The sequence below is a fragment of the Pecten maximus genome, chromosome 2, assembly GCF_902652985.1.
Source record: "Pecten maximus chromosome 2, xPecMax1.1, whole genome shotgun sequence".
NCBI lineage: Eukaryota > Metazoa > Mollusca > Bivalvia > Pectinida > Pectinidae > Pecten > Pecten maximus.
The window spans coordinates 34,420,185-34,447,959 of record NC_047016.1 but is presented as its reverse complement, the minus strand read 5'-3'; the positions used below and the strand labels follow the sequence as shown (position 1 = coordinate 34,447,959).

Genomic DNA, 27,775 nt, shown 5'->3' with positions numbered 1-27,775 from the left:
CACTCATTAAAATTTTAAGCAGGCTATTATTAGGGCCAAACGGAGGGGCAATATATTTGTTATGGAGGTGGCAGGCAGTGTTCAATTTTTGACAGTCACATAAACATTGCACCCTTACACTAGATACAGTTAAACCTTGTGCAGGTATTTTCCATTTTTATGGTTAGTTTTTTTAACCTTTACAATAAAAGCTTTTTTAGGGTTATTTTTTGTAGAATTCCTAACACCTTTCGGCACGCTATTTCTATTTCATGTGTGCAACTGCTAATTTTTTTTTCTTGTCAGTATTTTCAGAAAGTAAAAACTGCTCAGACTTCAAATCTTCAAGGCATTTATACACTTTAAAACCAAAGTTCTGTCCATTAGTGTTGAGTATGCATCCGGTATGCCTAGCTTTTTCTTGCTCTCAAAATCTGTCTGAACAGTAAAACACGCTATACTATACATCAACACACTTGATTCTAACGAAACCAAATTTTTGTCCAATGGTAATTGTTTGTTATCTTCACTAGAATGAACTATTTTCTTGTATTAGTCAGTGTACAGTGAAACCTGCCTGTTAGGTTTGTTTTTTGTTTAATGTCCTATTAACAGCCAGGGTCATTTAAGGTCGTGCCTGGTTTTGGAGGTAGAGGAAAACCGGAGTACCTGGAGAAAAACCACCGGCCTACAGTCAGGACCAGGCAACTGCCCAATGTAGGTTTCGAACTCGCAACCCAGAGGTGGAGGGCAAGTGATAAAGTGTCGGGACACCTTAACCACCCGACCATCGCAGCCCCTTGACTGTTAGGTCACTTGCCTTGTCAACTCTCCATAAAGGTCATCTAACTGTCTATAAAGACCATCTCTATACAGTAGTCAACTATCGATCTATAAAGAGCTTTTTTTTGACAGAAGCCATTATACTGATTACATCTGTCACCTGTCTATAAAGGCTAACTGTCTATATAAACCATCTCTCTAAAAAAATACTTTCTGTTTACAACGACCATATCTCAAGAACACTTGAAATGGTGTTTTATGTAGGCAGTACATTTCTTGTAGTTTCATGTATCAAACATGAATTCTAGGGTAGTTAGAAATATAAGACAGCATTTGAAACCAATACCTGTACTGACCGTACTGATCCACTGGTATGAAAGTAAGAGGAAATTAATTATGTTTCAAATGAAGAAGTGAAAGAATAAATAGAAAAACTTACCTTCATAAGAAGTATATCTGAAGTCAAATTCCCTGGGGAAGGACTGGACATGGTGGTGGGCAGAATCTGACCAGGAGGTACAAAGGATGACCAGTACCAATAGACTGGACAGGGTCAGGCCAAACTGCCCCACCTCACACATACTGGATAGCGGAGTTCGCCAGGAACATGTCTTACACACACATATAATCCAAAACTAGTGTCCAATACCGCATCCTCGTCCTAAACCATCCGGTCAGCTCCGTGTTACCTTCAACACCAAACCTGTAAGGTATAAAAATCTATTTAGTACAAGTTGATCTAAAAATACAAAACGTTACAAATGTAAAATCTCAGTCTCTCAATCTTATTGTTAAGGATGCATGGTATTTTATTGATCATGAATGTGTCTGAGTAAGAGTTATCTCCCTTTGAAATATTAACATGAGATTTCAGTTTAAAATCCAGGAACAAAGGCTGTTTATCTCCCTTGGGCAGTAAAACCTAGTAATGAGCAAATAAGGGTTTACATATCTATCCTTATATGTCTATGTTTCTGCTGTGAAAGACAGTTGAAAACCCTACTATGTGCTTGGTTGGGTTTATTTTTGTAAATGTCCTAATAGCCAGGGTCATTTAAGGACGTGCCTGGTTTGGAAGTGGAGGAGAGTACCCGGAAAAAAAACAACCGGCCTATGGTCAGTACAAGGCAACTGCCCCACGTGGGTTTCGAACTTGCTACCCAGAGGTGGAGGGCTAGTGATTAAAGTGTCGGGACGCGTACCTTAACCACTCGAGCCACCAGGTCCTTATCATGACAGCGAGAACCTAAGTGATAGTTTCAGTTTTCTTGATAAAGGTATAAGGTCAATATGCAACAACTTGCACAAACAATGAATATTCCACAAACTTGATCAGTATTTTCTATGTTAATCGTCGGTGAGACTATAAAGCTCTAGAAACATTTTCCTAATCTTTGGTGACATTTAGAACAGCATACAAGCACTTAATATTTTTTTAAAGCTACGTTTTTTATACCCTCTTGACCCGCAGGGAACATGTCACAATAAAAGCTCTTTCACTTACGTCATGTTTACACAACACCTGAAACAGGCCCGACCTGTAACACCAACACCGTCCTGAGCCTGACCTGTAACACCAACACCGTCCTGAGCCTGACCTGTAACACCCTCCCCATCCTAATACTGCCTAAAGGGTACTTATAACCCTCTCCATATAGGCAGTTTAACACCTTATAAATGAAACAGTTACACTTAAGTTATGAAATATTACTTTGACCTCACTCTGAGGTGACACTGACACAAACTCGTCAGGGATAGAACCTACAGTGGGTGATAGGACAGGAGCTGTTGGGAGATGAGAGCGGAGGATTGTAGTTAACTGTGCCGAGACCTTCTCTAACAGGATCCAACATTAACCTCATTACTCTACATCTTCTGTCAGATTCATCAGGTTTCAATGATTGATTACCCCATTTGAATTCAGGATTTCTTTGACCTTTGTCCAAGGTTTGATGTCCTCTCATTACCTCAGATTGTATGAAGATTGGTGTTTTAGGGGACGTCCTACTTGTTATGGGGATAACATGTACATTAGTATAATCAATCCCCTTAACAGTTAACAGACAAATTCATTCACAATCCTTCCAGACTTTGAAAGACCCTTCATCTATAAGTTTTGTTTAAAAACATTTTTGGCAAAATCATTCTAAAATAGTTATGCTCTCTATGATTTTAGCTATTTTTTTTAAGTTATTGATATCTTTGGTGCTTTTTACTAAATATATCCAGGAGTAATCTCCTGTTTACTGTATTGTAAGAAAGGGGAGCCAGAATCAAGGGAGATAACTATAAACTGAATTACTTTACATGGATGCTACCTGTGTTTATACATGCACCTCCATGATCCTACATTATAGGATATGGTCATATACACACAGAATGGTGTCAGTCCTCTGTTGATCTGGTCATTTCATGGTCAGTGCGTCTGGTCAGACAATATTTTGAGAATGTGGTAACAACCACACTTCTACATTACAATAACAGTGTTTTGATCACCTTTCATACTTAATCTTTGGAGAAATAGTACGAAATATCAACACGGTTGAAGACTTACTATTTTTATATTTATAATCAATTTAATACTTCAACACTTGAAAATCTTTGTCCCCGTTTATATGCGATATTAACATGTAAAACTAGGTATGAAAATATTTGTTTTTCCATAAGTATATCGACGACTCGTTATGTAGTTTGATCAAAAGCTTTGACACGCATCATTGAACAAACTCCAACACATTCACTTAATGTAAAAATTCTTCAGCCAAATTATGTCCACTGCTTACTTTCCATAAATTCCTGGTCTTATAGGGGACAAAATAAACTCTGTCGTATGTGAATATTAACTTTAGGCCTGTGGCATGAATATGAAGGAAAGATCCAAAATTTTCTTTGGCCTCAAAACTTCTTTAAGCCATAAGAATTAGTGTCACTGATGTACATGGTTTCTGAAATATTTCTGGACTCTGTTGTTTTCAAGCTTCATTACATTAATAAAACGTGAGAATTTGGATCAAATGATTTTTAATGCTTTGTATAGCATTTGTTGATGTTTGAATTCCACTAACTTGTAGGGTTGTTTTGACATCCAGTGTTGTATTAACATGCCTTGACTACTGAATTAAGTCTTAACCCTCGGTTAATTATATCCCAAATTTGATCGTATACCTTTTTATGTAAATTAACAGAAAGACCTATCGGAGGGATATTTTCAACAAAAAAAAGAAAAGAAAAGAAAAAAAGGAATGCATTGCAAAAATTATTCAACAAAAACGAAATAGATCCATTGAAATTCAGAAAGATTATTGCCCATTCATATAACAAAAATTGAAATTTTCTGAATATTTTGATTTTCTTTTTAATACAATTATTAGTATATGTGTAGTAATAAATAGTAATAAAACTGTGATAATAGTCTAAAGGCTCTGGGCTTTATAGATTGTTGTAGTGATACATTTCTTATTGGATCAATACATTTTATTGCCATTAATCTGCTATTTGGGGATTTTTGCCTGATGTAAATTTTATGCAGATTTGATAATTTACATATATTTCATCTACCATCAAGGAAATATTTTTGTAATTTAAATAAATCTTACTGACAATTTTATCAATAAAGCCTCTTATATCACATTTAAATATTAATAGTCTTATCCTAGATCTCTTCCATCAAAAAAATCCATATATATATATATATATATATATAGTTAAAGTATTTCTAGATCTTTTAACATAAATTCCATATATATATGGAATTTATATTGAAGATAAAGAAATGATTTAAATTTTTAACTTGAAATGCCTAACTTCCACATTAAATTTGCATAAGGAAATCGTTAAAGGGACATAACTCTTCTGAAATCATTTAAATGAAAAATAAGTTACAGGCACACATCCTGAAGGTAATGATCTTATGAGCATAAGTTAATTCGTTTGAAAAGGTTAGCAGAGCTAAACAGTTTGATACACAAGACAAAAATTTTCATCCATATAGATAATCAATTTGAAACAATTTAAGGCAGATAATGAACAAGAGAAAAATTCAAACAAAAAAAAAGACCTTAAAAAAATACTACAATAGGACCAGGTGTTCCAACAGAACCAGCGTCTTCTGATTCATTGATTTTGTAAGTCTAGGGCAAAATAAGCAGCAGGTAGTGACAATGGAATCACCACGTTAAAAAAGGAAGATGAACATTTCAAGTAAGATATTAACTATAAAACTAACCCATCTTTTTTATCAGTCTGCATAAAAGTATTTGTTGTCAGAAATAGTTACATTAGAAGCAAGCCCTCTAATATCTAATAACTTAATGCTGTATGTGGGGAAAGCAAGGATGCTACTATCAAGAAATGGTAATTTCACAAATGGAAAATTCTCAAAATGTCATGTTAAATTAAACAGCTCGGTGGGAGAGGGGGTATTACCATCCCTATTGGTCATATACAAACAGCTAGACTATTTACACAGACTCAGCAGGATTTGTATAAAGTTTGAATGATGCAGCACAACTTTAATTTAGTATTCTATGTGATTCAGCACATTCTTGTAGAAAACAGTAATGTACAACACTGTACACACATTCTAGTATTAATATTTGAACCTGTACATGGCACACTGGTCAAAGCATTCTAAATAAATCTACTTATACATGAGCAAGTCTTTACATTAGCCTTCAATAGCATATTTACACTTCCAGTGGTTTAAATGACCATTAATGGTTAAAAAAGTGCCACTTCTCCCACTGGTAATTCGGTTAAATTTCCCCATAATCCGGACAATCTTGACATTATGTGTTCATGTGTGTGTGATACATGTAGGGGCTGTCCTAGTTTATGTGACAGCTGGGCTGTATACAACAGGCAGGTTTGTATATCTACCTTCTCTCCCATAAAGAACCTGACTAAGATCTGAATCGCCTGCTGTTATTTATTGTTAGATGGAGAACATTATCTTTCATTTAATGATATTTCAACATGGAGTCCATGTGTACCTACTACTTCCTGTTGACCTATGACCTTTAAATTTTATAGACATTGCAATTCTTTTGAAAGCATTGAAACATTAACTTTCATGAAATTAATCTCATCATGAACATTATGGTATGTAGAATGAATTTAACCTTAAGTTTATAAAGTAATAACCACAAAAAAAATAAGAACTTTTCGTGCGCATAATTATATGAAAGTTATTTCATTCGTGTAATTAAGTTTTCAAATTGATATTTAGTAAAAGGATATCATACTTACTTGTAAACATTAAATTAAGATATGAAATTAGATCCAAATTGGAATAATCCTCCATTACAAACTTAAATCCACCTTCCTTTCTCCACTTTCCACATCTTAGTTTTCAATTAAGCAGACATTTGATTTCCTAGTAATATCCATTTCACATAGGGACTTCCAGATAGGACAAACATCAACCTCATCCCATCTCACCAGGGGTCTCAATTCAATTTCACAGATTTTCTGAAGTTTTCACCGAAATTTCACAAAATGATCAATAAAATCATTGGAAAGATTTGCACAATATTCTTTCAGTGATAATTTGCTATGATTTCTATGAAGATTTCAATGATAAGCCATATATACAGTAATGTATCATACCATCCTATAACATACAGTTCTCTTGATGGTCAAGACAAAAATAATCTGAACCAGGCACATCTTGTTGGGTGTACCATATATGTACATATTGTGCACATAAACAAATAGTAAACAAACATGATACAGTGGACATACACAGTATTAATTGATAGGTGTATATAGGTAAATGAAAAGGCAGACGGAGCCTGGAAATGGACATTCACATGACAAGTGGTCAATTTGTTTTATTTATAGGTCTGGGTGGCTGTACATCAACACCTACTGGCCCACAATGACCATTGGTGACAGAACTGGCCATTAATGTCCAGTGGTCAGTACTTATACTGACCAGGCCATTCTGAGCTGTTTAAATGCCCCTGTGGTCAGGCCAACCACAAGGATATATTACCATGTACTGTAATCCTAAAAACGCACAGACTATTATGGTCAATCCTGAAGGAAAAGCCACCGAATTTCTAACCAACACACCACAGAGACTTGCAGATGGTCACTGTAACAAATGTTCAGTGTTGGTCACCTATGGCCATGAAGTTAGATAGTACTGGCCTCCCACGCAGATGGCTCAGGGGTTCAATTCTCGCTTGAGTCAATCCATGAAATTAATAATTGTCATAAGTATGATTACCCCTTCAGTCAACCATAGAGTTCTTTTGGGCTGAAACACTGTAATCAGTGTAATAATTATGGTCTATTTGAAGGACTCAAAGCTAACTAGACTATCTAGTATTTTAAAACAACAATTGGCTTGTCACTAAAGAAGATAGGACTTATCAATTTGAGCAAAGAAAGAAACCATTTTGTGGTGGTAATTTTGCGGTTTTACCTTATTTGAAGATTTAATGAGTTCACTATGATCTTTCTTCTCATGATAATAAATGTGATATTTCAAATTAATTCAATTTTTTAATATAAATTCCATGCAAAAAAAGCAATTCATGTCAAGTTTTAAAGTTTGAGATGAAAATTAAGAGGGAAATAAATGTTAAAAATGTTAAATCTAAACTTCACTCTAGAATCTGAAATCAGAAGATAAAACACCAAGAAATGTTTCTATAGAATATTGAAGATTGATATCAACAGAATATAATTCTCTTGGATTTGAAGGGAAAAAACACAAAATCTTTTAAAAACACACCTGTAATCTGATAGCTGCCTACCGGAATCCGAGATTTAATCCAGAATTGAAAATGAACCCTGATTATAGATGGTAGAAGGTGACTACCATTACATGTATAATACTAAATGTGTTTAATCTATAATCAGAAGCACTCCATCCCAGTCCCTCTCTATCAGTGTAAAAATATTCTTATGGGAACTTTTCATATTTTAGTTATGGCTGATATCACCTGTTATATGATAATTTATCCTCGAACTTGTTTTTTTTTTTTGCCCTATACTGATACAGGAGGTGAGTAGGTACAGGCAGTGGTTACAGCGATCATCTCTCACTGTTTATCATCCCCCTTAATACATGTGATGTCCTATAGCTTCTGTAAGACACGAGGGAGGAGTACAAATGATAGTTATCTCAACTGTTTTAGTATACTCATTAATAAGGCAGTAGTACACAAAATCTCTTTCATAACAACTGAAGTTTTATATTTATCAAAAACATATATATATACATGTATATTTTTTTAGCTTAACATTGCCTAGTTCAAATACACTTCTGTTCTGTAAACAACACTGACTTACTCTCATGTCCATCCAGTCCCTCCTAAATGAAGTCCGTACTGAAATTTGCTGGTTTTATCAGCCACTTCAAGACCATAACTATTATCCCTATTAAAAAGTCACTCCAATTTTGACATTTTTTCTCATTGATAAATCCTATATACTCAGAATTACCCTTCGCTGTATATTAAGTTTTTTTTAAATTGTTTTAATTGAGTTATCACTTCACAACAGACCAGAAGAACTGGATTGACAGCTTCCTAAGATTAATCTTCCCACAACAATATCCGGCTATAATAAATTTTATCTAGAGAAGTTTTGAGAATAATTTGGGTGACTTTTTAATAATAATAATTCCCATCTATGGAAAAGCATTGATATCAAAACTTAATAAAGGGCCATAACTCTGTTATAACTCTGCAAGTTGATCAAAATACTCTAATTTCAGGATGCAAGTCTCTGCCATGAAAAGTATATTCAAGATCTGACATTGTTGGTTACAGAATAAATGAATAAATATATGTCCTTGAAAATTGACTAATTGAGAACAAAGGGCCATAACTCTGTGAAGAGTGGATCAAAATACTCTAATTTCAGGATGCAAGTCTCTGCCATGAAAAGTATATTCAAGATTTGACATTGTTGGTTACAGAATAAATGATATATGTCCTTGAAAAGTCACTAATTGAGAACAAGGGACCATAACTTTGTATATAAAAGTACACAAGACAGCACTTGTGAACAATTTGGCAATTATGTTTGACAGAGTACATATGACATATGTCCTGATAAAGTGAACTGTAAATAAAGTAACTCTGTTAAAACCAAGCACAAGAGCCAATTTTATCACTGGTAACATTCCATGAGGTATAGTGACATACACTATTTGGCAGAGGCAGATCACAACTTCGTTATACATCAGGTACCCCTGTATAAACTGAAATACAGACTGACTGACTGACTCCACAACTATACATATAGACTTTGTTAGTACCAGTAACTGACAGAAATCACAGTAGGCTACAGAAATAAGATCAGTATTGGTGTAATTTGTTGTCGAGTTTAAGGAGTTTAACGTTCAGGAGAGAATCTATTTACCACAGGACAAAGTTATTACTTGATTGATAGGAATGAGGTTAAACCTTTTCAGTATGTTTCTACTACCCAGTCAAAACATAAAGGGAACTCCCCATTAAGTCCCATCATGACAGAGATAGCTGAGAGAAAGAAAAGTTTCCCTGTAACGACACAGGTGGTTGGGAGAAAGGTACTGACAGAGGTGGTAGAGAGAAAGAAAAGAAAGAAAAGTTTCCCTGTAATGACACAGGTGGTTGGGAGAAAGGTACTGACACAGGTGGTAGAGAGAAAGAAAAGTTTCCCTATACCGACAGAGGTGGTAGAGAGAAAGAAAAGTTTCCCTGTAACGACACAGGTGGTTGGGAGAAAGAAAAGTTTTCCATAAGTCCAGTTGACACTGGTATGGAATGGAACTTGAGTTGATGGGAGCTCTTCATTCCGCCTGTTAATACAGGTGACAGAGAAGAGTTCTTCATTAGCTCCACCAACACAGGTGGAACGAGGGAACCATTAATTTGGCTGGTGAAGTGACACAGGTGTAAGGCAGCAGCTATACATTCGACCTATACAGGCGTGTTGCTGAGGAGGAGACTGGGTTGTTGTGTACAGTGTTTACAGCTCATTAGGCCCTCCTTACCGCTGTTTTATGTTTTACATGGTTATACCTAAATATCTCCATCTGGTCCGGGGAGACTCCCCCTTCCCCGGGGAGTGCTCCCCATCCTGTATATATAGTACATCATATGATATATCCTACAGGTGCCAGTCCATTATCCTCTGGAGATGTTTACCAATGATAGATAGCAGTCATTATACATAATGTAGTTCTCATAATACTGTAATAATTACCCTACTTTACAGGTGATATATATGGTCAATGGCCCTATAGATACAAAGTGGAATGATATGTAAATATTGGCCCCTGATATCCCAGAAATAAGGATATATCAATTTGAAATACGACCCTTTTCCTGGGTGATCTAGTTTAAATCTTTTTTCCAAACACATCAACTTAATAATCATTTATGTGACAAAAGAATATAGATAAGTGGTCTCACTATGCTTATGAATTACAATAAATGTAATTTAGTATTTGAGTTATCTCCCTTACTTTGACTTAAATTAATTTTGAAATGTTATGATTCTGAATTGTTTATGCAATAGAAATGCATGTATCAAAGCTTTCAAATATGTCACCAATTCTTGTGCAGCTTTCAAACATGTTACTAACTCTTTGTGCAGCTTTCAAATATGAATAATTGTGAATTTCTCAAATACACTGTCAATTCTTGTGCACTAGCTTTCACGTGTAGCATAAGTTCTAGTGAGACTTTCAAAAGAATCATCAGTGATGGTGTATCCTATTGTATCATGTCATAAAATAATAGAACTTTAGTTGAAAACGTTATCAGATTATATTTAACAATATTACAAACAAATTTTCTTTTCAAAGCTTACAGCTAGAGAGAGTTATAGTCGAATCAGTTCTTCCATAGATTAAGACACCTTCCACATGTGCATCTTTTTAGTGTTGAGATAAATAAGATACAACTTCTTCATACATTAATTTCAGCGTTTCATTCAGCTTTAAGTTTTTTCAGCTATATATCTTTTATTCAACAACATAAATATTGAAAATAACTGTCTGTAATAAGAAATTGATTTCATGCATCTACCATAATCACAGACAGCGAGACAAATTGATGGGGTTTAAATAAAAGGAGTGTATCTGTTTTGACTTCATTCAGTAAAATTTAAACAGGTGTAAACTTCACAGGTGAAAGCTATGTTTGTAAAAGCAGATCACTTACACAAGAGAAAGACTCACAGATAATGTAACAAAATTTGAATCGAGACAGACAGGTACTCTGTAATTAGGAATCCTTCTTCCAGACTATGATCGCAACAAAACGAGAGAAATTCTATTACATATCTATATACAACAACAACCTACTTGAGAACCTACCCAGGAGTCAAGGTGACCTGTGTGGGATTTATATGTGTGACATGCCATCAATCATGCAGGTGTAACAAAAAATACCTGTATGACTCTTGTTTAATTATGGTTTCAGGTGTTTCTTGCCAGTACAATCAAGGTCACACACATACACACCATAAAGGGATATATCAATATAGACAAGGTCATTATAGGTATTTATAGATAATCAAGGTCACACACATACACACCATAAAGGGATATATCAATATAGACAAGGTCATTATAGGTATTTATAGATAATCAAGGTCACACACATACACACCATAAAGGGATATATCAATATAGACAAGGTCATTATAGGTATTTATAGATAATCAAGGTCACACACATACACACCATAAAGGGATATATCAATATAGACAAGGTCATTATAGGTATTTATAGATAATCAAGGTCACACACATACACAACATAAAGGGATATATCAATATAGAAAAGGTCATTATAGGTATTTATAGATAATCAAGGTCACACACATACACACCATAAAGGGATATATCAATATAGACAAGGTCATTATAGGTATTTATAGATAATCAAGGTCACACACATACACACCATAAAGGGATATATCAATATAGACAAGGTCATTATAGGAATTTATAGATAATCAAGGTCACACACATACACACCATAAAGGGATATATCAATATAGACAAGGTCATTATAGGTATTTATAGATAATCAAGGTCACACACATACACACACCATACAGGGGTAGTAGATTAGTACAATGACCTGGAATTCAACATTATGACTTCCATTTTAATAAAGTACCTTTAGATACAATCAACAATCCTGAATCCAAAACTGGCACTTTAACAGACTGAAGATATTTCACGTCTAACAAAAAAATACTCGCGACATATATAAAAAACTGTTAATTTAAATCAGTAACTAGATATGTTGATTACATTCTTCGAAATTCTGATTTTGACAAGTAAACAATAACCAATTGCATGTCCGCAGGCTTTCTATGTAAATAAACAATGTCAAACAGAAAAAAATGTCGCATACCTATAAGATATTTGAGGACAATGACTGAACAAACATATACATGTCACCTCTTGGCCTACTTGGTCAATGTTGGTACAGTGTGCTGACCCAATCATTGAGCTAAAGGGTCATAATGTGAAAAGTGAAACTGACCACACTTTAGTCCAGCTCCTTACTGGTCAATATTGTCACAGTCCTGTCCTGTCATGGTCAGTAAGACCACTAAAAGGCTGACCATAGCAAGCTTTTTAAAGACGAGACTGTATGGTCAGTATTTTGATACTTCAGATCATTGCTTTCTGATCTGTGTATGTATATAATTCAAGAAACATGTCAATCATGGAAAAGTTATGAATTTTTATCTGAAAACAACTAATGATAATCTAAGATAACTTAATCATATGATAGAAACAAAGTTGAAATTGCTGGAATCCATGATCATTCAAGCTGAACAGATTTAAGAGCTAGTATAAATGATATACCAGGTATATCAGCCATAGAACTCCAAGTACTTATAGTATTAAAACTGGTCCAGCTGAGGACCCTTTTGGTACATAAATTGAATAAATATGCTTTGAAGCTAATACTATATCCTCTTGATTTGATAGTGCTAAACGGATCGGTCCACTTATCCTGGAAATGGACCAGATATTGGAGACTAGAAAATTAATGGTCATTCCTTAATAAATAGTCAATGCCATCGATCAATGGTAGTTAGCTGTTCTGCTTGTTATATAAAACTTGTTAAAAAGTGCTAGTGTTTTGAATAGTCTGTATAGAATTTAAAGGATCTGAGACTATCCATTTAAAGAAACGGTGACCTTCACCTTGAATCCAAGAGACTCTGAAATACAACCTCATTTGTTGTATAGTTGTGAAATACTGCAATACAGATTCCAAAGACACAAGTAGATGACAGACAAATGGATGAGATAAGCATTGCCTGAGGTAGCTGGACCTCTGAGCTCTATAGGGACATCAGCATTACCTGAGGTAGCCCAGGACCTTTGAGCTCTAGAGGGACATCAGCATTACCTGAGGTAGCCCAGGACCTTTGAGCTCTAGAGGGACATCAGCATTACCTGAAGTAGCCCAGGACCTTTGAGCTCTAGAGGGACATCAGCATTACCTGAGGTAGCTGGACCTTTTCGCTCTAGAGGGACATCAGCATTGCTTGAGGTAGCTGGACCTCTGAGCTCTAGAGGGACATCAGCATTACCTGAGGTAGCCCAGGACCTTTGATCTCTAGAGGGACATCAGCATTACCTGAGGTAGCTGGACCTCTGAGCTCTAGAGGGACATCAGCATTACCTGAGGTAGCTGGACCTCTGAGCTCTATAGGGACATCAGCATTACCTGAGGTAGCTGGACCTTTGAGCTCTAGAGGGACGTCAGCATTACCTGAGGTAGCTGGACCTTTGAGCTCTAGAGGGACATCAGCATTGCTTGAGGTAGCTGGACCTCTGAGCTCTAGAGGGACATCAGCATTGCCTGAGGTAACTGCTACAAATATATTTGATACAAATGAAACAGGAGAGAAAAACTATGAACAAGAACAGACTCTAATTCTAATCATTTGAGCAATAATCGAACCTTGCCACCGGTGTTCAACACGGGTCCAATTCTGCTATAATAAAATCTAATTTCAAGGTACAATAGTGTAAAATGTGTATAGGTCAGCCAATGTAGGTATACTGTAGTGTGTTTGTGTCATCGTACTGAAATAGTTATAGTATCGCACCAGATCTTTATATGTTATACCAGTAAGTTACTGTAGTGTCTCATCCTTTAGGCTGTCAACTTCTGTATGTACATAGATAGTTGTATGGTCTGGTTATATACTATGTTAGTACAAATTGATCTGTCTCGTTCAGCCTAATTAAACATGTTAGCTTCCAGCTAAAATCTCAGGTAGAGCTGTGAATGGCCATCACCTGAACGTGTCAATCACCACCAACACCCGCTATGGTAAATGGTCTGATTGATGAATTCATGTCGGTAAAATATTTCTTAAATTTCAAAGAACCTCTATTCAATCATTTGGTTAATATCAATATGTTGTAATGTAATATATATATGACTATCAAATTTTAAAACTTCTTCTGAATTGATGTTCCTGAATTCAGATGATCCCTCTATGAAGGATTAACGAAGTCTATCCTCGATATGACATAGAGACCTTTCTGATGTCTTTAACTGTGTATAGGTTTACACTGTTTGAATAATATTCTTATCATTCCTAATCACTGCAAATGATAAAGAAATGACTACTTAAATTTCATATAATATACTTAAGGAATGAGAAATAAATTAAAAATCTTAATTTTAACCCTACACTGTAAATATGTGTATCCATATTATAATTTTGTTTAAAGAACAGTTATGGAATGTAGCGAATGACACTCTGACATTAAAAAAAACCACCTCTGGGCACGATAAATCATTCCAATCAGGACACAACAAGGGGAAATAATCAGCACATCTTTTGACAAATCATCCTCGAAAAAAAAATGGGCCTTTTTTCGCACAAAAGAATGTTACTCATTTACTCAATTTCCCGTAGAAAGTGTTTGTAATGTTACAATGTATCGCTTTAGTGAATACTTGATGGTTACTTAATGGCATATTGTTGTTCGTCCAGGAGAATGTGACGTAAAATGTTGGTGTTTATAAGTGTCCATCCACGATTTACCATAATATTTTCCAAGTCATTGTAATAGTACAAGTCAACTTACCGAATACTTAATTATACATAATTTGTTGTTACAATTTACTCATAGAAGTTATTTAAACCGTTACAAAGGTAGAACTACAAAATCTTCCCATGCAAAGATTTTTATCGATTTCTGTCAAATAATTATGTACTAGCTGCGTCAGTATGTACGAATATACAATATGTCTATAACAGATTTATTGCCCACTTTTGAATTTACAACAGAACAATAAGTTCAAATTTCCGATTTCCGATTTTATTACCTGTTCTTTATTGATGACCTCCGATGAGGACTCATGGACAAATATTTAAATAACATACCTACAGTCGTGCCTTGTTAATCTAGACACCACTAATATGAAGCTCTCATTATCTAGTCATTATTTTGAAATAGATTTAACTTTTTTAACTATTTTTCAAATTCTGACACAATGGCACAGATACAAGTCAATCAATACTCTAAAACACTGTTGTAATTCCAACTGTGTTATTGCCAGCTCACCTGGATGACAGTATATAAAATCGATCACTGTCATTATAATTAAATGAAGCAGGCCTTGCACTTAATGTAGTAGAATTACAGTTGTCCAAAATTAACATATTTGACAAAAAAACAAAAATGAATACCAAAACAATATGGATTCACCTAAGTACTAATCCTACTACATTGATGTCCGTTTCTGGAATTAAGTAAATGCACAGCATCAAAATGAAAGATGAATTCTTTAAAATGGGAAGCAAGTCTTTTTCATTACTTTATCATCTACACATGAGCCACAATCTTCACACTTGTGTTACAGCTGCTGCAGCAGTAATGTCAAGCCGGAAGGTAATGTTTTCTTACTTCTTTTCGTTTGTGAACCTACTGATATACCACCAAACTTATTTACGATACCAACATTATATACACGAGAAAACATATTTCAAAGCATCACAAAATCTTATATCATTATTACATTGGATAAAAGTCAGACTTTTTTTAACCAGTGAAATATTTGTTTAGCGTCAGATTACGTTTCAGAACATACTGAAAATCAAAGACAGTTTTATATAATATATTTGAAATGTTTTTACAATAAATCTATTTCCTCTACAGGTGAACAATTGCTGGCTATTTAAATACTACACACAGACTTCTGATGTTAACAAATAGAGTAATTTAAGTTTTAATAAACCATATATTTCTCTTGAAATATTTGAATTTGAAACCCTTACAGCTTGTGGCATTCAGGATTTTTTCTATACATCATCATATGATCCTATAACATACAATACAATTGGTCTAATATAACATACGTTTTGCTTCAGAAATCATTAGCATTCTTTTCCTAAACGTGGTCACAATACCCTTGAAACTCTATGCGACTCCAGGTAAATATTACATGCGTGTTAATTGATTTCGACGAAGCAAATAAGCGTGCTTGACAAGAAAATGCATTCAAGTGTAAACAAGTGATTGACTGAGCTAGTCAGGTGAGGTTTTGTAGCATGCTTGTGTGACATGATATTTGACAAAAAAATTTGTTTCATGGAGGTCGGAGGTCAAAGTGTACCTTGCCTATGACAAGCCCACCTGTTAATGAGGTGTTTATAACTACAACAGGTATACAGGTGGATTGGCAGGTGTTATAATTTAACATGCATGTCAAATTAGTTATTATTTCCACATCTTAACTAAAGATAATTTTAAGTAATAATCTGAGGTGCCAGAAATAAATGTTCTGAAATCACGCATTACACAGAACATTAATTAGGGAAGGAAATCAGATAATATCTGTGATAGAGTTCACACCGATAGTACTGTTGATAAGGGTACATGTTGACGATAAGGGTACATGTTAACTATAAGGGTACATGTTGACTATAAGGGTACGTGTTGACGATAAGGGTATGTGTTGACAATAAGGGTACATGTTGACAATAAGGGTACGTGTTGACGATAAGAGTACATGTTGACAATAAGGGTACATGTTGATGATAAGAGTACATGTTGACGATAAGGGTATGTGTTGACGATAAGGGTACATGTTGACGATAAGGGTATGTGTTGACGATAAGGGTACGTGTTGACTATAAGGGTACATGTTGACGATAAGGGTAGGTGTTGACGATAAGGGTACGTGTTGACAATAAGGGTACATGTTGACGATAAGGGTACGTGTTGACGATAAGGGTAGGTGTTGACGATAAGGGTAGGTGTTGACAATAAGGGTACATGTTGACAATAAGGGTACATGTTGACAATAAGGGTACATGTTGACAATAAGGGTACATGTTGACGATAAGGGTACATGTTGACGATAAGGGTACATGTTGACGATAAGGGTACATGTTGACGATAAGGGTACGTGTTGACGATAAGGGTACATGTTGACGATAAGGGTACGTGTTGACAATAAAGGTACATGTTGATAAGAAGGGTACATGTTGACGATAAGGGTACGTGTTGACGATAAGGGTACATGTTGCTGTTAAGGTGCTCTCCCGTTATTCACATTACTGATCCGAGTTACTTAAAAAGGGTTCAGATCTAAGAACAGTCAATGCATGCATATATATATATGTGTGTAGTTACACATATCAGTCAATGCATAAATATGTGTAGTTACAAGTTTCAATATCAGACTTGTAAATGTATTTGGAATTTTCAATTTGGAAGACAGAGGGAAGCACTTGAGGTTGCTTATAATGTTTCTCACATCCAAAATGACAAGAAATATTGGTCTTCAAATAACAAACTTACTCCTGAAATAATTGAAAGTAATTATATTGACTAATTGGAATTTGAAAACTATGAATAATGAATTGTTTGACTGCTATGCCTGAAAAAAGGTTAAATATTTGAAAGTTACCGCCATAGAAGTGCAGGTATATAAATCTTGATGGTAAAGTAAACACTGTCACAAGTTTTCGCACTACCCTAATACATAAATAAACAAGTTGAAGCATTTTTATGCAAAACATACCGAACCTGCTACATATTTAGCGTAATCTCTGAGCCGCCTAAATAAATACATGTGGCTTGATTCATGACACCTATGCACACTATCCTGACATTTTTACATTTGACACTCTTCTTATTCTAAACTTGTCACTTTGAATACAAGCACATGCAGGTTTACAGATAAAGGACTACAAACTGGCAATGTTAAATATTATGCAAGCAGGAGTTTGACTTTTGTTTCCTCATCGTGAATTATAAGGTTTATATTAGATATACAGCATATCTATCATTAAAATGAAACAAAAATTGCTTGAAATAAAGCTTTTACATCAAACAGACTTGAGACATACATAAAGAAAGATCTATAAATAGGAAACATATGTCTGAAGGTAAAAAGTCAAGTAAGCAAAGTGGCAAGCTTTGATTTTAGAAATATTGTGGTGTAGAAAATTTTGTGATATGAATTTCAAAACATGTCAATATTGAACTGTGTGTTTATTTTGGGTTGATTTATTGAAGGTAAAATTGGAAGTGTAATGAGTACAGACAAATAAACTGAAGAATTTAAGAACAAAATTCTTTTCTGACCAGACAGAATACAAAAGTCAGCATGTGAAATACTCAAGTTTTCATGCTCATTTTTCTCCAGAGTTCTGTAAAGCATTAAAAATCCTCTTATATTAAGATGGGTATAAATCTCGCTGTACCAGATGTTGTCCAATACATTCCATATGCTAGGATACATTGTACTCTCTGTCTGTTATACAAAGCCCTACAGCTGAGTTCTCATGCATCTAGCCACAGCTTCATGTGTTGGTAATTTTTATAATTTTTCTTCGTTTAATTAATCTGCCCATAACCTAAAAACTCATGCATTGATAATTCAAAACAGATGAATCTCCAATACACGTAGGATAAAGTGGTTGTATCATTACTGCTGTTCCTATCCAGTTTATTAATGAAGTGTTTTACAAGAGCTAACAGATTTTGGCGTCGGTTTCACTTCCAGAGTAAGCCAGGTATATACTCCCTGCATTGTTTTACAGGTAAATATAAGTACACTGCCTTATCTCATTAGGATCAATTAGACGGAGAGGTTTAATAAGTAGACAAAATGGCATGATCTCTCAGGACATGCTTTTATACACATACACACACATATATATATACCAAATAAGAATGAAATGCAATTCTCACAAAACTCTACGATAAGAAATCTAGAAGTACTTATTATAAGTCTAAAGACTTCCGCGGCTTAAAGCTGAGAGTGAACAACTCCATTCACTTCTCACCGATAAAATCAACAAGGGTATTCAACGTTATATAATACTTATGAGATTAGAAAAGGTGCTTGATTTCTACTGAACCATGAAATGGTCACTCAAGTAGTGTTCAGTGCAATATACACTCTGCTTATGCAAATACACAACTATAAGGTACAACATTACTATTGTATCACAAACACAGGGGGCCAAAACCTGCGGCTCAGGCTTTTCAGCAACCTTTTACTATAAGATTCCCATTGACAGCAAAGTTAGAACTCTCTAAAAATGATCTGTATATAATATTAAAGTAAGAAAATAAATTTGGAAAAAAATGCCGCTGTTTAATCAGTTTTAATTATTATCAATTAATCTGAGCAAAAAATGAAAGTGTATGGAATTCTACTCAAGAGTGAAATTATAACTTTCATCTCGGGTACATATTGCGACTTGAGTGCACTCTTTCATAACCTTATAGGTACAAGTTTGAATATTATAATCCATGTCTTATATAAACCTATTGAAGCGTGGACAGTAAATTTTCAAAAAAGTGCCAATCTTTTCAATTTATGATGTATTCAACTCTCTCTTTTTTCTTTGGTGTATTCTAATTCGTAGCAATAAATTACGGGTCCTCGGGGGTGGGGATGGGAAATTGTCGAATGGAAACAGCTTCTCAAAACATTCTCATGGTATGCATCAGGTGATGTGTTCTATAATTACTTGCTTTACAAACTTTGTGTAAATTTTTTTGCCAGAAAATTAGATATGGATATTTATCATAATTTTGCAATAGGTCGAAAAATGATTTTAATTGTTTTGATACTTCTAAATTGGTGATTATTTTTCATGAAAACTGAAATATTCATTCATTACATAACAAACAGTCTATACCTGAAGAGAGACATAAACATCATGATCAAAATTTCTGATGCTGAACTGTTTTCTACACTTAAATGTGATCCTTCTCTACAGGTAAGTCAAGATAGAATCAAAATTCCAGGTATGACATGCTTTAAGGTATGTTAATTACAAACTTAATATAAAAATAGACTTTATAAACCTGTAACGATCTTATCTTATTCTAACTCGCCTGCCACAGATTAATACAAGCAGTTCTAATCCCAACCACATAACCAATACATAAAAGTAAAAACATATATTTAAAAAAATGAATATTCTAAACACTTCCAAGAACTCAGAAGATATCTTTCAAAAGAACAACTTTGAAAGTGAAAATCTGTATAGGATCAAGATCCGAAGTAAACTTGGCAGAAATTGTAAAGAAACGATCAATACTGTCTGGATACCTTGTGTTGATTTCAAAAGAGATCATCAAAGTTACTAAGTCAGCCAATCAGGGTTTGCACATCAAACATTGGATAATTTGTTATTGATAGGTAGAAATCCTACTGGTTACTTATATAAATATATATTTTAAACATAGCTGTATAGGAAACCCCACAATACACAGGTGTAGTTCTCCCAGTGACCCACCCCTATATACAGGTAGAGTTCCGCCTGGGTTATCATCCTATACATACAGGTAACCCACCTATGTATACAGGTATAGTCCTCCAGGTAGCCCACCTATATATACAGGTACAGTCCTCCAGGTAACCCACCTATATATACAGGTACAGTCCTCCAGGTAACCCACCCATATGTACAGGTATAGTCCTCCAGGTAACCACCTATATATACCGGTATAGTCCTCCAGGTAACCCACCCATATGTACAGGTACAGTCCTCCAGGTAGCCCACCCATATGTACAGATATAGTCCTCCAGGTAACCACCTATATATACCGGTATAGTCCTCCAGGTAACCCACCCATATGTACAGGTAGTCCTCCAGGTAACCCACCCATATGTACAGGTATAGTCCTCCAGGTAACCAACCATATATATATATAGGTATAATCCTCCAGGTAACCACCCATATGTATAGGTATAATCCTCCAGGTAACCACCCATATATAGGTATAATCCTCCAGGTAACCACCCATATATAGGTATAATCCTCCAGGTAACCACCCATATATATAGGTATAATCCTCGAGGTAACCACCCATATATAGGTATAATCCTCCAGGTAACCACCCATATATAGGTATAATCCTCCAGGTAACCACCCATATATATGTATAATCCTGCAGGTAACCACCCATATATAGGTGTAATCCTCCAGGTAACAACCCATATAAATAGGTATAATCCTCCAGGTAACCACCTATATAAAAAGGTATAATCCTGCAGGTAACCACCCATACAGATGGGTGTAATCCTGCAGGTAACCACCAATATATATATAGGTATTCTCCTCCAGGTAACTGCCCATATAAACGGGTATAATCCTCCAGGTAACCACCTATATATATAGGTATAATCCTCAAGGTAACTGCCCATATCCTCCAGGTAACCACCCATATATATAGGTATAATTTCCTCAAGGTGATCACCCATATAAATAAGTGTAATCTTCCAGGTAACCGCCCATATAGATAGGTATAATCTTCCAGGTAACCACCCATATATATAGGTATAATCCTCCAGGTGACCACCTATATAGATAGGTGTAATCTTCCAGGTAACCACCAATATAGATAGGTGTAATCCTCCAGGTAACAACCTATATATATAGGTGTAATCCTCCAGGTAACCACCTATATAGGTATAATCCTCCAGGTAACCTACCATAAAAACAGGTATAGTCCTCCAGGTAACCACCCATATAGACAGGTATAATCCTCCAGGTAACCACCCATATATATAGATATAATCATCCAGGTAATCTACCATATATATAGGTGTAATCCTTCAGTTAATCTACCATATATATAGGTGTAATCCTCCAGGTAACCACCCATATAGATCGGTATAATTCCCCAGGTAGCCACCCATATTATATATAGGTATAATCCTCCAGGTAACCTACCATATATATAGGTATAATCCTCCAGGTAACCTACCATATATATAGGTATAATCCTCCAGGTAACCACTCATTTGTATATAGATATAATCCTCGAGGTAACCACCCATATAGACAGGTATAATCCTCCAGGTAACAAAATATATATATTGTTATAGATCTCCAGGTAACCTACCTGTGAAATTATATACATGTATATCCTCCGGGTGACCCAGATATATTGTACCCCTGAAGTAACTATAATTATATACAGGATTGGTCATATAACTATGTACTCATATATTACATGTACACTACTAAGGATAATAAAGTAATGAGAATATAGATATATACTTACCTAAACGTAGATATCAATCCAGTCTTACATGTGGCTTGTAATTACCCGATGCTTTCTCAAAATATTACAATTCTGCAAACTACAGTCTTACAAAATATTACAACTTTCTCACCACTTAAAAGTCTCCTGAATTGATTATATAATCAAATCAGTTTTCTCAAAATGAGCCAAATGAATCCCAAATCAGCATGCATGTTAGTGAACACAGCCTCATCATAAACTACTGCAGTATATATTGTGGTGGCAGGGTAACGATTACTCAACATTCCCACTAGACCTCCCTTAGCTCCCATCAGGCTGATTCAGGGTAATATCAAATGGAAATTATACCACCAGTCAAAAGTGGGATTCACAAGTTGTTCATCCGAACATCTGCATCAGTGCAGTTGACTAATTTTTGTCACTTGCCGATGAGAATTGTGTCTAATCTCGCACGATCCACTATAGCGCTGTTTATCATTTTCTTTCATCTTTAAGAAGAGCATTACAATTGTACATGCCTCGTATATATTAAATGATATGCAATGATGCGAATATGTTTTTCGCTCACTCTGACATTATTTATTTTGACTTTTTTTTATCTGTCTGGTTCAACATGGTGTAAAAATCTACTGCACCGCCATCTGAACTCTCCTGAATAGACATTTTCCACGCCAACATTTAAACTCTTCTAAACAGACATTCGTATTGGACCATTAATCACGACAACTATTCGCAGTAATATTTGCGTAAATCATATGAATTTTTCGTATCTGTGCATTCCCTTTCTGTATTGGCCAATGTGTGACAGAGTGTGCTCTATCCTACAGATACAAGCTGCACGTACCCTCAGCTGTCGGCTTCATCATATGCATGTTCTGGTTAATAACTGATAAAGTCATGCTTAAATTCTGGAAAAATCACTTGCAGAATTCTTTAGATAACATACTGACAGTAAATAAAATAAAGAATTATGTTTTGTGGAAATTTTAGCTTTATCTTCACAATTTTTTGTGGCATATGAATTATTGCACTGCATGCTTAACAGCCAGACCCATTGGCAAATATGATGGAGTACGGCATTCATATACATATACACTGCACAATGTAGCCCCAGTACTGTATGGCATGAAATGTTTGTGTGTATTTTCTTTCATGGTTTGGAGCTTTCAGAATATTTCATCGCTACAAACTTTTGCGGTAAGCCCATGCAACAATGATATAACAATAATACATACAACAATATAACAATAATACATACAACAATATAACAATAATACATACAACAATATTCATTGTATTTATATTTGTGGTTCCATAGCAACCACAAAAACAATGAAAGTTTATACACATGTTATACAGTATATGATGGTGTTATTGTACTGTATCTATAGCAGTCTGAGTATATGATGGTGTTATTACACTGTATCTATAACAGTCTGAGTATATGATGGTGTTATTACACTGTATCTATAACAGTCCATATGATGGTGTTATTGCACTGTATAGCAGTGTAAGTATATGATGGTGTTAAAAGATCAGCTGTTCACAACTAATAGCTAACTGATCCTCAGATTCACTTCCTCTTAACCAATTTAAAATAATAATTATAACTTATACATCATTTTAAGAAATGATTACTACAATTTACAATTTTGAGAAATGCATGATTACTGCAATTTACAATCAAAGCCCCTGATCATTTATGCATCCATGTTGAGATTTAGGACTCCCAGAGTGTGAAGGCCAAACTGGTATTAGATCTACTAATCAAGATAGGACTTTTTATTTACTGTTATGGCACACATCCAAGTATGCAATCATCTTAAAGTACAGATCACAATTTACACAAGAGCCAGTTTACTGTAAATAATGTGATGACATCCCAATGATAAAGGATAAACTGAGAGAGAGAGTTATCTCGTTTATACAAACATCTTCTACATTCACTGAAGTTCCTCGGGACACTTACAGCTGAGCATTTTCCCTAGGTGTAGCAGCATGCTAATTAAACAATTGTCTTACTGCACTCATAAGACAATTAGAGGAGTAGGATTTATTGTGGTAGCTAACTCTGAGACTGATATATTATAAACATCATTTTTATTCATAAACATATTTCTGATGATTTTAAAGCAAGTTTAATCGACATTACAGAACTCCAGTGGTACAAGTTGAAGAACAAATATAGCTGAAGAGGCAGCAGGATTTTCATCAAAAAAAAGATGTGCAAGTTCATCAGAGGCTGATGAAACAAATAGAATTTCATTAATGAAAAGACGGGTTTAAGCTTAAGTTCATCAGTGGTATGATGAGACAGGTTTAAGTTCATCAGTGGTATGATGAGACAGGTTTAAGTTCATCAGTGGCTATTGCGACAGATGGAATTTCATCAATAATAAGACAGCTGTAATTACATCAGTGGCTACTGAGACAGTTGGGGATTCATCAGACGATGAACAGGCAGATGATGTCAGTAGCTATAGGCCAATGATGGTTTGTCAATGTTTGGAAAGACCAATGGAAACCATCAATGGCCGGAGAAACATAGATAGATGTTCATCAAGGCTGAAGACAATTAAATGGAATTTCATCATTGACTGGAGAAACCAATTTAATGGAGAAACAGATGAAATTCATCAGTGATTGGAGAAACAGACTGAAATTTCATCAGTGACTGGTGAAACAGGTGAAATTTCATCACTGACTGGAGAAACAGATGAAATTTCAGCATTGATAGGAGAAACAGATGAAATTTCATCAGTGATAGGAGAAACAGATGAAATTTCATCAGTGACTGGAGAAACAGATTTGATTTCATCATTGACTAGAGAAACAGATTTGATTTCATCAGTGACTGGAGAAACAGATAAAATTTCATCAGTGACTGGAGAAACAGATGAAATTTCATCAGTGACTGGAGAAACAGATTTGATTTCATCATTGACTAGAGAAACAGATTTGATTTCATCAGTGACTGGAGAAACAGATAAAATTTCATCAGTGATAGGAGAAACAGATGAAATTTCATCAGTGATAGGAGAAACAGATGAAATTTCATCAGTGATAGGAGAAACAGATGAAATTTCATCAGTGACTGGAGAAACAGGCTGAAATTCAATCACTGACTGGAGAAACAGATGACTGGAGAAACAGATGAAATTTCATCAGTGACTGGTGAAACAGATGAAATTTTATAAGTGAATGGAGAAACAGATAAAATTTCATCAGTGATAGGAGAAACAGATGAAATTTCATCAGTGACTGGAGAAACAGATTTAATTTCATCAGTGACTGGAGAAACAGATGAAATTTCATCAGTGACTGGAGAAACAGATGAAATTTCATCAGTGACTGGAGAAACAGATTTGATTTCATCATTGACTAGAGAAACAGATTTGATTTCATCATTGACTGGAGAAGCAGATGAAATTTCATCAGTGAATGGAGAAACAGATGAAATTTCATTACTGACTGGAGAATTAATAACAAGATTTAATTTCATCAGTGACCTGAGAAACACATTAAATTTCATCAGTGACTGCCTGGATTTGAGATACTTTGTACATATGAATATTATACTAGAAGAATCAAATTGAATTTATCAGATCTAGAAGATGAAGAAATAAATCAAGGTACACAAAAACCTTATCAGTTCATCTGATCTAGAACCTGCAGGGAAAACATCTGAAACCAAGGCGATCCTGGGAAGAAGATGTTCGTCAGCGGATGGCAGGAGACAGATGTTCGTTACATCTGGACTAACGAGACACATGTAAGATCATTACACGTTTAGTAACATGGACAGTATAGCTGGAGAATACCCCAGCCAGTGTATAGACATATAGCACACTCTAGATATTCACTTAATGGACACAAGATATTTGTATAAAGTTAAGATCCAAATCCCCAAGCTTCTGTATGTCACTCAGTATGCATTAAGCAACCTGGGGTATATGACCTAGAGAACTTGCCCTTGATAAATATTCATAACGCTCCAAGCCTACTTAAATCGGTGATGACAAATGGAATGTGTCTGAGAATGACAAAACACATACTGCGGGTAAATTGTGCCACGGAATATCTCTAAAACTGGGAGAATTAAACCGTTGTCTATATGAGATCCATATATAGGTACAGGAAACGTGATACAATGCACCTACCTTATTCATTAAAAATCTGGAACTTATTGTTATAGAAATATATAATACCAGGTGTATATCGCTTCTTTGTAACATACTGTAAGAGACGTTTTAATATTCATACTGTTACACATGGAACAGGAAAGGTGTCAGCAGTTGAAAAAGCAATCAACGTCCCAGATGCTTTTATTGCATTTTGCCACTGTAATACCTTATTAGAGACAATTTTCTTCACAAAATTTTAAACAATATTTAGTAGTACCATTTGGAAATTACATGTATAATTTTATCATGGTTAGGGGGAAAAAACCTCATTTCTGAACAGCTGTGGAACAAAATATTCACTAAAATCATATTAATTGATTAATAACTTCCATATTAAGAAAATAAAATTCATTCTCTTTCAGTATATGATATAGCTTCTGACTCAACCTTTTGGGTTAATCGCCCCCATGAACATCCAGGGTCATTCTGAGACAAGGCTTCTAGTAGTAGCTGGTAGCTACCTCACTGAACAACATACACGAGACCAGGCACATGCCATCCAAAGCAATTAAAGGGTTAAGTGTCTTCCCCTAGGTAACAGCCAAAATAGCACAGTCTAATCCATTTCTTCGTTTACCAAGAAACTCAAACTGACATGGGTAGAAAGCTTCGAACTACAGTCCCAGTGACTTGAATTCACCCGAGGTTACGAAGGATTAAACTCTAATTGACTGAACTATCCGAGCTCTTTCTGACTCACAACTAGAGAACACAGTGATTTATACAAGGTTTGAATGTTCCTTGACTCATCAGTTTTCTTCAGCTTAAAAGCAAACCTATCCATCTAACATTGAATTATTTTTTTTTATTATTTAAAAGTTCTAATTCAACTTGAAATTAATGGGGTTCAGCTGGTGTCAGTTGGAGTTGTGTCCCTCTGAGATGTAAGATGTGTGATGAGTACAGATGCAGGAGAAAATTCGTGAATTGATTAAAACCCATCCCAATCCCTTTTTGTCACCTAATTAAATATCAAAATGGCATGTAATTAAATTTCATCAAATATGCAAGTGACCTCCAACTTCATTAAATATATCAGGCAAATGAGAAATGCCATTTAGCAAACATGTAAACATGAGATGAGCAGAGTTTATTGTTCACAATCAGAAAGAGTACAGGCCCTGATTGTTGTCACCGACACATTTTGTGAGCATTGAGAGCTGGAAGGAAGGGACATGGTTTTTAAATCCAGATCATGGTAAACCACAGAGAGCAGTCTCAGAGCTGTAAAGATCAGACCTTTTTTCAACCACTTCCTCCCATTGATATAAGTGTTGGCCCAATTCATCTCCGTTTCAGGGTCG

General features: G+C 35.1%; 1 protein-coding gene across 2 annotated transcripts in view; it reads right to left on the bottom strand.

Moving 5' to 3' along the window:
• LOC117321876 (semaphorin-5A-like) overlaps nucleotides 1–27,775 on the bottom strand; it is a 108,613-nt gene that overhangs the window by 63,100 nt on the left and 17,738 nt on the right. The window contains exons 1-2 of one of the 2 annotated variants that reach the window (XM_033876485.1): nucleotides 6,010–6,427; nucleotides 1,202–1,465 (exon numbers count right to left, since the gene is read on the bottom strand). In XM_033876485.1, coding sequence (XP_033732376.1) covers nucleotides 1,202–1,343 — 142 coding nt within the window. In that variant the 5' untranslated portion in view covers nucleotides 1,344–1,465; nucleotides 6,010–6,427. Of the gene's footprint in view, nucleotides 1–1,201; nucleotides 1,466–6,009; nucleotides 6,428–27,775 lie in introns of those variants that run through there. The other variant, XM_033876484.1, reaches the window with a different exon arrangement.